Source organism: Hyperolius riggenbachi, chromosome 1 (genome assembly GCF_040937935.1).
Source record: "Hyperolius riggenbachi isolate aHypRig1 chromosome 1, aHypRig1.pri, whole genome shotgun sequence".
Lineage (NCBI taxonomy): Eukaryota > Metazoa > Chordata > Amphibia > Anura > Hyperoliidae > Hyperolius > Hyperolius riggenbachi.
The window spans coordinates 145,759,904-145,772,124 of NC_090646.1; the positions used below are offsets into that span (position 1 = coordinate 145,759,904).

Consider the following 12,221-nt stretch of genomic DNA (forward strand, 5'->3'; position numbering starts at 1 on the left):
AGTCAGTGAACACAGACCAGTGCAATATCTTGTAATTCACTGAACACAGTGAATTCTAATTTCTTGTACAATAAACAGAGGGTTTATTATGCCATTAATTAAAATAAAGACAGTGGCAAAGAGACTGTGACTCTCAGTAAGCAGCAGAATGAATGCCTCAGATATTGGAGGTCTCACCATGCGAGTCTCTGAGAGACCTGTGGAAACACCAGTTGATTTATAAGTCAAGCTACAGCCAAAACATATGTAAACTCTCTCAGTATTGCTGTGAAGGGTTTCATTTATCCAAATTAAAGTATATCCAAAGAAAAGTAAATATCATATATCAACAAGTATGACCTATTTAACCCCCTCGTTCTCCCACTAGCAAGTGTCATCAGCCTCACAACAAGTCTTAGCCAGATATCGTCTGCTACTAAGTGAAGAACACCTTAGGCTTCAGTGCGAAAACAGTTGTTTGTTGCAAACACCCTATTCACCACTTTGAAGCTAGTCAACATCTGCTATGCTAGTCAATGGGCCACAGGTTAGCACCACTTTATTAAAAAATCCCCTTCAGAATCCATGGCTGTCTGCATAGCCTGTAAAGGGGCAAGCAGGCAGTATATGCTCCATTGCTTTGATTAGTATGCGAATTGGCTCCACCCAGGAGACAGAGTAATGTATTAGGGTGCGTACCCTTCCAGTTTTAATTGGCCAAATTATTTAAAACTTATTTTATTTATTGTATTTATGAAGCTGTTGCCTTCATACTTCATAAAAGTGGTAAAACTGGCCAATCATTGTCCAATTAAAATCAATAAATACGTTTTTAACTGATTTAAGGAGAACCAGAGATCTCCCATGATGTTTTTTTTTTAACTTACCTACCGCTTCTTCCAGCCCCATAAGCATGGATGTGTCCCTTGTCATCCTCCTTTGTCCTCCGTTCGTCCGCGATCTGTCCCGGTAACTGGCTCAGTTGGCTCCAGTCTGGGTCAGTCGGGTCTTCTGCGCATGCGCAAAAGACCCCGGCTGACATCACTGAGCCAGGTACCGGGGCTGATTGCCGCTAAACAGAGGACCGCGGGAGGACGGCGAGGGACGCATCCATGCTTGTGGGGCTGGAGGAAGCCCCGGGTAAGTAAAAAAAAAACTTTATCATGGAACATCTCTGGTTATCTATAATAGCCCCCTCTGGTAAAGTTAAATTCGTTTTACAGGTTTTTTTTGCACATCACTACTAAGAGCTTAGGATATAAAGATTGAATACCTGTTAATTGTAGTTCTCCAGAACATGACGAAGCCTGCAATGTTTGTTGTGTGTTGATTGTCCTTTAAATTTTTCACTTGTAAAGTTCAGCATCTGTTAATTATCAACCTTTACTTTTTATAGGGCAGGAACCCCATTCACCTGACTCAGGTACATAGATGTTTTTGTTGTCTAACCCCTCATCCTAGTCATACGTGTTTGTACATGGGGATTACAAAGTACATGAGCGATGAGCACTAGCTGGTAGATCTCTACATTTCATTGCATTCAGCGGGGGTGTATTAATGGTCCTGTAAACACCGTCTGATTTAACTCTAGATGTCTGGAGAGCTTACAATGATTATGTGAATGGTGATTCAAGTGGTTCCTCCCTTGCAGCAAAAGGCTTTAGAAGTGTCCGTCCAAATCTACAAGACAAGAGGTCACCAACTCAGGTAATATGGTGTCTGTTTTACTACTAAGATTTCATTATAGTTTTTGCAACACAAATAATTTTCACAGCATTGCATTATAAACTCAAAATTGTGTCTTTGGCCTGGAACCCACTAGGAGCACTTGAGTGGTTTGTGATTTAAAAAAGCTCTTGCTAATGTACTACTATGGTTGTGATCCCACTAGTAGGGATGGTCGCTGGATTCCGCGGAATTGTAAATTCCGTGATTCCGGACGGAATTTGATCAATTCCGATTCCAATGGTCGGAACGGAATTGCTATACCTCTAAAACGCAATTCCGCGAAAATTTTTTAAAATTCCCTGGAATTTTACGGAATTCATTTCCTCGCCTAACTAATTTCTACCTGATTCCCCTCCTCCCATTCTCCTTCCTCCCTTCCTCCCGGAGGGAGGAGGGTTTCATTTTCCAGGGAATTGTACTATTTCAAAAGCCAGCTTGCATACCGTGGCTGGGAATTAAACCCAGGTCTCAGTGTGTGGTAGGTAACTCACTTAACCACTATACCACCAACACTACATGCTGAAGCCAGCCTAGCATGTACCATTATGATCAATCCAAGAGAAAAATTAGCTTGCTGAAGGATTTGTAGCATGTCAAAAGCCAACTCATATTGGCCGGGAATTGAACCCAGGTCTAGTGCTCGGTAGGCTGCTATCCTAACCATTATACCACCAACACCACATGCTGAAACTTCTTGGAATTTTCATAGCGACGGAATTTAACACTGACGGAATCCGTGATTTCCGGCGGAACGGAATTTTCTCTTTCCAATCATCCCTACCCACTAGAGGGATGTGATTTTTATAAAAAAAAAATCCCCCATAGCATTGCATTATCAAGTCCTTTTTCAAATCATCAACAGTGCTTAGAAAAGGCTTCTAGTGGGTTTGTATCCTTTCTGACATTAGACCTGACCCTCAGAAGGCCCAAATCCCGAAGGGTTAAAGCAGGTGCATATTGCTGATCTTTTTTAATCTACAATCTGCTGAACCTCCATTTCAATGGTAGAGTAGAATATTACTTTCCATGTAGAGAGGCTGATATATATTCTATATATTCTAGCCAGCTGTTACAATTAGGACCGGTTTTTGTACATGCTGTATGAGTAGTGTGCTCTGTCCTTTTGCTTGAGCTCAATTTCTGCTTTTGCTTCTTTACAACATCACCTGTATGTGTTGTCTACTATGTAAACAAGTTTCTCTGTCTGTTATTCGCTGTGCTAAGTTGTGAGTTGTCCTCCAAGCCTAATAAAAAAGAAGTCAATTAGGAGAGGTATATAGAGAAAATACAGCACTAATGCAGAACTTTCGAAACTTTGCTGACACCATGCAGTTATGATCCGAGAATGTTTTCAGATGCAAAAATGTAATTTAGTCGATTTTTTTAAATCTCAGTTTAATGCAAGTTGTGTTATACAGTTGGAGGGGGAAATAAAGGTAGAACAATGTGTTCAATGTTTGAGTATATCCACTTCCTAGTGAAGTAAAACATTCCTTATGAAAAGATATCTGTATAGTCCAAGAAATGTAACAAACGCAGCTGTACACGTGATTACACTGCTGTTTCTCAGGTCATTACTGCTTGCATATTTTATGGTGCATTCCTTTGCTCTCAGCTGTTACTGAGATGGGAGTGATTTCACCAAATACAGTATAGAAGGAGCCAGGGTCTCTATGGATCTGTAGATTGCTTCCTCCCTGTGAACGTATAGTTGAAGTATACCCAGTGAATAGCTTTGTGCAGCGTTATGAACCCATGAGACAGGTAGGAGAATTCAAGATATCTTTTATGCCAAGCTGCATCCTGTTGCCATGGTTTCCAACAAGATTCCTAATAAAGTTATAGCAGCTGCAGACCAAAACAACCATAAGTTGTAGGGGGTTGATGCACAAAAACGCAGTAATATTGCCGTGCACAGACAGCGCATGACAATATTACAGCTACTACCAGCAGCGTGTTCCACATTACGCTTTTAGTGCGACTTGTGGTACTCAAGTCTGTTGCTATGGTAACATGAGTCACTAACAAGCATTACCATTAGTTAACACTCGTGTACTGCGGGTCAGGCTTAAAGCAGGATGGTTGCTATAAAAATCACCAGGGCTGCCCAGCAACCGGTATTATTTAAGAGGAAATAAACATGGCAGCCTCCATATTCTTCTCACTACAGTTGTCCCTTTAAAGAGAGTCTGAAGCGTCCCTAAATCACTGTTTTTATTTCACAATACTGTTAGGCATGATTGCCCTACCTGAAACGCCGCATTCCCGCGGCTGCAGCCTCAATCAATCCCCTTGAAATCCTGGCGAAGAATAGGGGATCGCTTCCTGTAGAGGCAGAGCTTTGAGCAGTAGCTCTGCCTCTACTCCGTCAATCTGTGCGGATCTCCGCCTCTCCCCACCCCTTTGTCTTTTTTCACTGAGAGGAGCGGGTAGAGGCGGCAATCATCGCAGATTTATTGGACTTGGAGGCAGAGCTACAGCACAAAGCTCTACCTCCCTCGGGCAGCAACATCCACGACCAGGAAAGTCGTGGATTTTTGATCTGTGGTTTTGGGGGGATTCATTAAGATTTCAGCTGCTGGTATGCGGCGTTTCAGAGGGGACAATAATGCTTAACAGGGTTGTGAAGTAAAAACAGTGATTTAGGGAGGCTTCAGAGTCTCTTTAAGTGTGTTCCGGATACTATGTAGGAAAGGGAAAGATCTGCAGCACTGCTTGTTCAGATGTGCTAGGCCTCAAGGTAATAGAAGAGGAAAAGGATCAAGCCATACGCAGCACTACTCTGTCATCTAATAAATGTATTCAGCTAAAAACATAATAACATAGCATGGGGTAAGTTAAATTAATCAGGTATATTCTAATATGAATCGCCACTAGCCCAACTGTACACATAAAGGATTAAATCAATAAACCAAGGCTATGGTCTCTTTAAATATCTGTCCTCAGGAGTGTTCAAAAAAGGATATGAGGCTGAGATCAGTATATCACAAGTGTATGGAGGATGTTAAAGTACTACAAGTCAATAAATATTTGCAGACATTATTAATAAATCAATGAAAAACAGATGTATGTAAAGAAATACTGAATAAAGTGCAAAAATAAAGTAGCGGTGTACTTGCTCTTTTATGGCTTACAGATACACTGCAACTGCAATACAAAAATGCATTGCGTTCAAGCTGCTGTGTTTATACCCCAGTTATAATGTATCTGGGGTTATCCAAATAACAGAATAGAACATGCTGCAATCCCAATCCCTCTCTGCCACCGAGGCTGAAACACAAGCAGGCCAGGTGTGTCCCTGAAGCCTCTTCTGTGTGCATTCTAGGAGAAATGAAGGGCGGAGTTCCAAGGAGGCATTTTACTTGACTTTGTAAAGAGAACCGATCTTGTGGAAAAACAAAACCACAATGAAATAAAAAATCTCCTCTGCCATCCTAACAAATACATAGCTGTGGGCATTAAGCACAACTTTAAAAACCGGTGGAGTGCTTGTCTCATAAAATTTAAAGCAAACCTGAAGTGAAAATAAACTTCTGGTATAATGAATTGTATGCGTAGTACAGCTAAAAAATAGAACATTAGTAGCAAAGAAAAAAGTTTCATGTTGTTTTCCAGTACAGGAAGAGTTTAAAAAAAAAAAGTTACCTATGCAAAATTGCTTCTCTGAGCTCCTGTGGAGAACACCGATTCCCTTTTCCGCTGGTCAAATACTTCAACTGTCCAGTGCATGTTTGGAGAGCCCTTTATACCCTTTCATTATTGGACATACACCGCTTTCCACTTGGAAGATATACCATTGTCACATCTAAACTGTCATTACTGTAACTTTACTGAGGCTTTTTCAGACCAAAGATCTCCACAGATCTTCAAATAGTATGCTACCCACAAAACTGGCCAAGTTTATTTACAGCATTTCTCTTGTTAGGTTAGCAGGGGGTATTTAATGAATCCAGGCCAGTTCTGAAGGATCATATGGATTCTCTGGCCATCTAAAACCTGGAGATGACTTGGTAATTAGTAATTACAAGAAAGCTTTTAAAACCTCTACCCAAAATTTCAACAGAAATATGTGGTTTTGATTGGTCAGGTTGCTAAAGGTTTAATCCTTTGCCACGTCCTTCCTGCTGTCTATGAAACGGTCATGGAGATTTTAGGGCAGTTAAGACACCAAATGAATGTCCCTTTTCCCTTCCAGAGTGCATTCCTTCACATGTTTTATAGAGAATGCCCCAGCTTTCTGCATTCCCCATCTTTTAGAGGGTTTCCCATAGAGATGTATGGAGAATGTACTCCTGAAAGGGAAGCCAAGACATTCAAGAAATTCTTTAGTTTCTCTTCCTTTTCAAAATAAAGCATAGACAAGGGGCTTAAACGTTTGCCGTTAATTGCAGAACAAACCTTTTTAGTAGTCTTTTTTACTTTAAAACATTGAGAACAAAATTATGTTCTTAAGGACAAGGCAAAACTGTTAAGAAACATTTACGAAAATGTGAAAGTCTCTCTAGAAATTTTCTTGATTCAGTTTATAATCATGGGCCTTATCTCAGCAATGAAGCATTCCATAGACAGTGCACATTAAATTTACCAGCATTTACATAATTTACGTAGCCTGTTACACAAATTGCGTAACTTACTATATACATGTGTGACGTTGCTTGTGTAGCATGAAGCGCAAGTAATGCACATATAGTGAGATACACATTATGTAAATGGGTAGTGTGCTGAGTGTACTTACAGTCAATGCGGCCTGATCTGGGTTAGTATAGTGAAGTATTCCCCAGGATTAAGCTTCATGTTAATCCCACCATCAGCATGGTTGCACAAAGCTTGAACTGGTTGCATTGGTTATCTCTGCCCACTTCACCCACGTTGTGACCTCACTTCCTGCTCATATCCCCCTTACCAAGCCAATCTGTTTATGCTGGGGAGTGGGGATGTAGGTGGAGAATGTCACAATATGGGGGGGAGAGGGAGTTGGACACTACTTCCAGGTCATGCTCCATGCAGCCACACTGATGATCTGATTTGCATGAAGTTTGACAACAGAATTCTACTTCATTGTAACACAAATCAGGTGACTGGTGACAATGACTGTAAGTACAGCCAGAGCCCTATGTGGAGCTGTGTGTAGTTTCATTAGTTAGTCCTAATGTCAGGCTTCCTTTAACAGTTCTCTTTCATCAAATAAATCCTCTTCGCATAAGTCTTTGTGACCTTGGCATTCAGAGCTGACCCTTCAAGTACACATACACAGGAACATATGTCTGCTGACTAATGCATGTAAATTTCACTTTCCCTACACTCAACTAAAATAACTACAAGTAATTTAAAATATTTTTGAAATTCTCCTAACTGAAAATGCTATGTAATGGTTTTGCCTTAAAGATACTGTAACCTATAAATACACTAGTAACATATAATGTACACCTTTGGATGTAGCAGAAGTTTGTTATACAGAAAATAAGTGATATATTTCAATTCTACACCTACTAGTAAAGCCCCTGTGTCATAGCATTTTAAAAGGTTATGCTTCTCTCCAATATGAACGCACAGAAGATGAATGACAGAATAATATAACTAGTTGCCATGGAAACGTACACTATGATAGATGGTGGCAATAAATTCTGAACAGCTTCCACAGGATAATAGATCATCATTGCAATACGAGTTACTTCAGATGAAAAACCCAAAATATCAAGCAGGATAGTTTTATATTTATCTCTTGACATTTTTGGAAAAACATAAAAAAACATAATGGGCAATAATGTACAAATGGAAAAAACGTGCAGAGAGAAGTTACAGAAAAGCTTACACTTGTACCTTTCATTTGAGCTGAAGAGACCCTTCTGCTGCCTAGCCCAGAGGTATCACTGGAGGGGAGGATGCTGTATTGCTGTGTTCATACTCCAGACATTCTGCCTCATATTCCCATCACTGTGCCGAGAATCCGTCACTTCAAGGACACCTGAACTGAGAAGGGATATGGAGGCTGCCATATTTATTTCCTCTTAAACCATACCAGTTACCAGGCTGTCCTGCTGATCCTCCACCTCTAAGACTTTTAGCCATAGACCCTGAACAAGCATGAAGACCTGGTGTTTCTGACTGTAGTCTGACTAGATGAGCTGCATACTTGTTTCAGGTGTGTGATTCAGACACTACAGCAGTCAAACAGATCAGCAAGACTGCCAGGCAACTGGTATTGTTTAAAAAGAAATAAATTGCTAACGGTCATAAATTTGCAATGATTTGGGCCCCCCAAAGGTTTTTGCACTCAATTATCATATCTGCTTTCTTTTATTATGGCATCAGGTTTGCCAGATTTACTTTTTAGGAAACCAATGGAACTCCCTACCACACTCACAGGTGGCATGTATTGGATTAAAGCCACCTAAGGTAATCAGAAAAGTATATTTATACTGGATCTACAAACTACGTTGTTTTGGGTAATAAGGAGAGAAACGGACAGTGCATAGAGCTATGTGGATCCAGAATGAACATACCTCTGTGTTTACCTTAGGCTGCTTTGCCTGGGGCCAGGTGTGCTTTAGGCACAACATGACAGGTATCCTTTAAACACAGCATAACAAGTTATGTAAAAGCACCTTTAACTCTTTAGCAGCTAATTTATTTAGAGGCTTGCAAGAGCTCCAGGCCAATGTATTTGAGCATGTTTTTGATTTCTTATTTGTTACATTGCCCTGCTTCTAATTAATACTGCTGTAATGTGTATTTATGGCCACTTGTCACTAGGAGGCAGTGTAAGACAAAAAAAGGATTACTGCTTTGTTTCTATATTTTCTGCTAGTATAAAGAGAGATCAAAGCATTCTAAGAATTTACAGCACAAGTTCTTCCAACTGAGGCTAAAAGCGGTGCACTTATCTCAAACGAGATAACTCCATTGAAGCTGCTAATGGGTTAAGGCTCTATTTACACTTAATGCGTTGCATCCCATTTCCAAAATGGGACGCTATGAAACTCAGCGCAATAAGTGTAAATAAGGCCTTATGGATATGAAGGAGGGTCTTATGTTCATATATTCAGTACTTCAGGTTTTTAAATCTGTATAAATCTGTTCAAACCAAGCAAGATGGGGGATGTGAATGCTATTGCTGTTGTGTGCTGGGTACGTTCAGATTAATCCTAACATGCTAATGTATGCTTTTTCTTTCTTCTTATATTTTATTTTTGCTGTGTGGCTGCACGTAAATAACAGGCCCCCCTCCCACCCCCCAGAAAAGGAAGTTTTCACAGATCATCTAATAATTATCAGCAGCAGCAGGCTCTAATGAGCGACTTTATAATAAGCCCAGCAGGTGCTCAGACTATAACCAATAAGGGAAGTCTCCTGTATTCTGCTAAGTCGAGCACAAGCATCAGACAGATGACTACTAATGCACAAATGTCATCATCTAATCTCAGCACTAAAGCAGAACACCTTCACCCAGAGAGAAAGCAGGATTCAAAGGAGCGTAGAATTTCCACCTTGAAACTAATCTTGAAAGAGTTCTCCTCAAATAGAAGTCCATCTAACACCCTCCAGAAATCCCACTCCACTTCAGCCATAGAGCACTCCCGTAACCTCCTAGTCAATAACCCCACCCATGAGAAGCACACAGCGTCTCTGTCTGTTGACATAGCACCCCGACTGGACAACAAGGCAGAAGAAAAGGTGAAATATCACGGACAACCTGCAACAATGTCTCCTGACACTGTCAAAGGCTCAGCTAGTCTTTCTGGACAAAAGCAAGCTGCAACAACATGGTCCAAAGAAAGCCATGTGGTATACTGACAGTTTCCAGTGCCTTCTCTAACAATGCTAAAGGAATGCAGTGCCGTGATGTAGAACCTTAGCCTAACTTAGTAGTAGTGTTTGCGAGGTGGAACTTAGAATTACGGTAGCGTGATTGCATAGCATGTTACAGCATGTGCAGTACAGGGGTCTGTGTATCAATGTTATCACCAGACATTTTACAATGACTTCTGGAATACTTTCCCCATTCATATTTCACAAGTACCAAACTTGAAAGCATTCAAACATTTCAAGTCATTAAATGCATTGATTCAAAGACCCTATACATTTGAAACTCTTAACTTATGCTAACAAGAAGGATTTGCAAATCACCATAGTAAAGGCATGTGTTGTGTTTTGTTCTCAAATATATGTTTATTTTGCTTTTTTTTTTCCTATGCAGTGATTTTAGGCCACAATGTCTATGATCAAGAAATGTCTTTATTTTGAAAATGTTTCTTTTTTGCAGTCGCTGGCCCTTTTTAGAAAATCCCTCTATTTAGCTGATGTGTTAGCTTCTATATAACAACCAGTGTGTCACTTTAGCTAGCCCCTCTGTATAGCTAGCTAGCCTCTGTCTATTACAGCTGATGTGTCGCATGAGGTAGCTGCTTTATTACAGCTCATGTGTCACATGAGGTAGCTGCTTTATTACATGTTTGCTAATCCCTTTTATTACATCTTACAATTAGTTAGTACACACACACACACACACACGCACACTCTTTGGGAACTCCAATGGCTTCCCAATAAAGTTCATGGTTCTGCTCGTTTTCAGTTGAGTAACGCCAGTTTGGTTGCATTCTCAGCAAGAAATATTGTGGACTAAATGAGAGGTCGTCTGGGAAGAACTGCAGGTGGTAGGGAGGTTGGATGCAGGGTTCATGCCAGAATATTGCAACTGCAGCATTTTTACAAAGTTAAAACTATGGGAAGGATGTTTCATGGTTCTTCACTTACATGGCCTGGATTTATTTTTTTAAAAATTGCCGTATAGGTTCATGCTAAAATGCGAATTTGCTAACCTTTCAGCAATACCCATTATACAACACTAAAAACCTTCAGGTCAGAAAACATTGAAAAGTCATGTCCTTTATTTTAGTTTAATGCCTTATACACACAATGAGATTTTCTGGCAGATTTCTTGCCAGATAGATTATTTCCAGCATGTCCGATGTGATTTCCAATCGATTTTCCATAGACGTGAATGGAAAGTCGATTGGAAATCAGATCGGACATGCTGGAAATAATCTGTCTGGCAAGAAATCTACCAGAAAATCTCATAATGTATTTGGCATTATAAATCCATCTTTTTAATCTCTATGGCCAGGGCTAGATTACCCACAAGGTTACCCAGACACCTGCCTCGGGCCTTATGGGGCTCTCTGGTGATAAGAGGTCATTTTACCTGTACGCGTTCCAACGACGTGGTCCTTCATTATTTTAGTATATTTTGTGTACAGATGTCTGATTTAAAACAAATGATGGTGGCTGACAATCTGTGGTAAGATTGCACATGAATAGCAGATTTACAGCAGGCTGTCATCAGAGGCCTTTTATCACTTTTATTGCACTGGAACAAATAGAATTTACAGATTTCAGCACTGGAAATTACTAACAGTAAAGTAACAAAGGATGCGATTCCACATGTATTGCCCTCCTACAGCCATTTTCTGTGAATGAGGGTGGCAGCGACTAATAAGAACAGTAGCAACTACCGGTGATTGTAAACCAGTGATGGAGAGCAAAGTACCGGTAAGAATAGAAATCTGAATTTGTACGTTTGTGAATAAACTATTAAGCAAAACAACCTGAAAAGAACAGACTGCCATTTGTTAGGAAAACAAAAATCCACGTGCTTGTCTTTTGTTGTAATCTAATATTGAATAAACTTGAAATTTGACCAATCATATTCCGCAGGAAGTAGATTTGATTTGCCCAATTACAGGCGGCATGCAGTTTTCATTAAATCTGGATGCAAGCTGGTGGTATGTTCATCTCATTGACCATCTCTAGTAATCCTGCAGCCTTCAGCTAGGTCAGATCAGCTGACCTACATACATTTTGGTTCAGTGATTTAGAAGACATTGAAAGTGGAGACACTAACCAGATGTTAGGATTTCAAAATAAAATGATGGCAATGGCAGCCTGTTACAGGCTTCCTTTGAGCACGTATAGGAGCACCGCTGCATGGGTTGGGCTGATGGTTAAAATCAGGGCTGTGCAATCAGTACAAAAATCATCTTACTCCAACTCTGACTCCTCAGTTTATGAAACCACTGACTTAGACTCCAGGTACCCTAAATTGCTCCGACTCCTCGACTCCACAGTCCTCGCAGGGAGTGGATACAAAATCATCCAAGTCCTCGATTTATGAAACCACTGATTCCGGCTCTGACCCAAAACTTACTTCGACTCCACAGCCCTGGTAAAAAATACTGGTAATGTGCATTACATATATTTTACTAGGCACTTACCCTGCACCGATTCACACTTGAACCCTTTTCTCCTAGTGCCTAAACCTTATCCCCTACCCTAATACCTACCGCTAACCATCCTATCTAATTAGGTATTTCCATAGCTGATCACATTGGGTGCCCAACTCACCACCTGGGCACTCGAAGTACCAATACAGATCATAACAAATCCAAATATCCTAGCCCAAATCACCTGCTGTGCTTCCTTCAAGTATGTGTTATAGTAAGAAAAATCCTAATATG

General features: G+C 40.4%; 1 protein-coding gene across 15 annotated transcripts in view; it reads left to right on the forward strand.

Moving 5' to 3' along the window:
- The window catches only part of SORBS2 (sorbin and SH3 domain containing 2), a 403,972-nt gene that overhangs the window by 234,768 nt on the left and 156,983 nt on the right, over positions 1-12,221 (forward strand). For 8 of the 15 annotated variants that reach the window (XM_068278687.1, XM_068278672.1, XM_068278679.1 and 5 more), the window contains 3 exons: positions 1,376-1,402; positions 1,571-1,686; positions 8,926-9,492. In XM_068278687.1, the coding sequence (XP_068134788.1) occupies positions 1,376-1,402; positions 1,571-1,686; positions 8,926-9,492 (710 nt within the window). The remainder of the gene's footprint in view (positions 1-1,375; positions 1,403-1,570; positions 1,687-8,925; positions 9,493-12,221) is intronic. The other 7 variants (XM_068278682.1, XM_068278684.1, XM_068278686.1 and 4 more) reach the window with 3 other exon arrangements.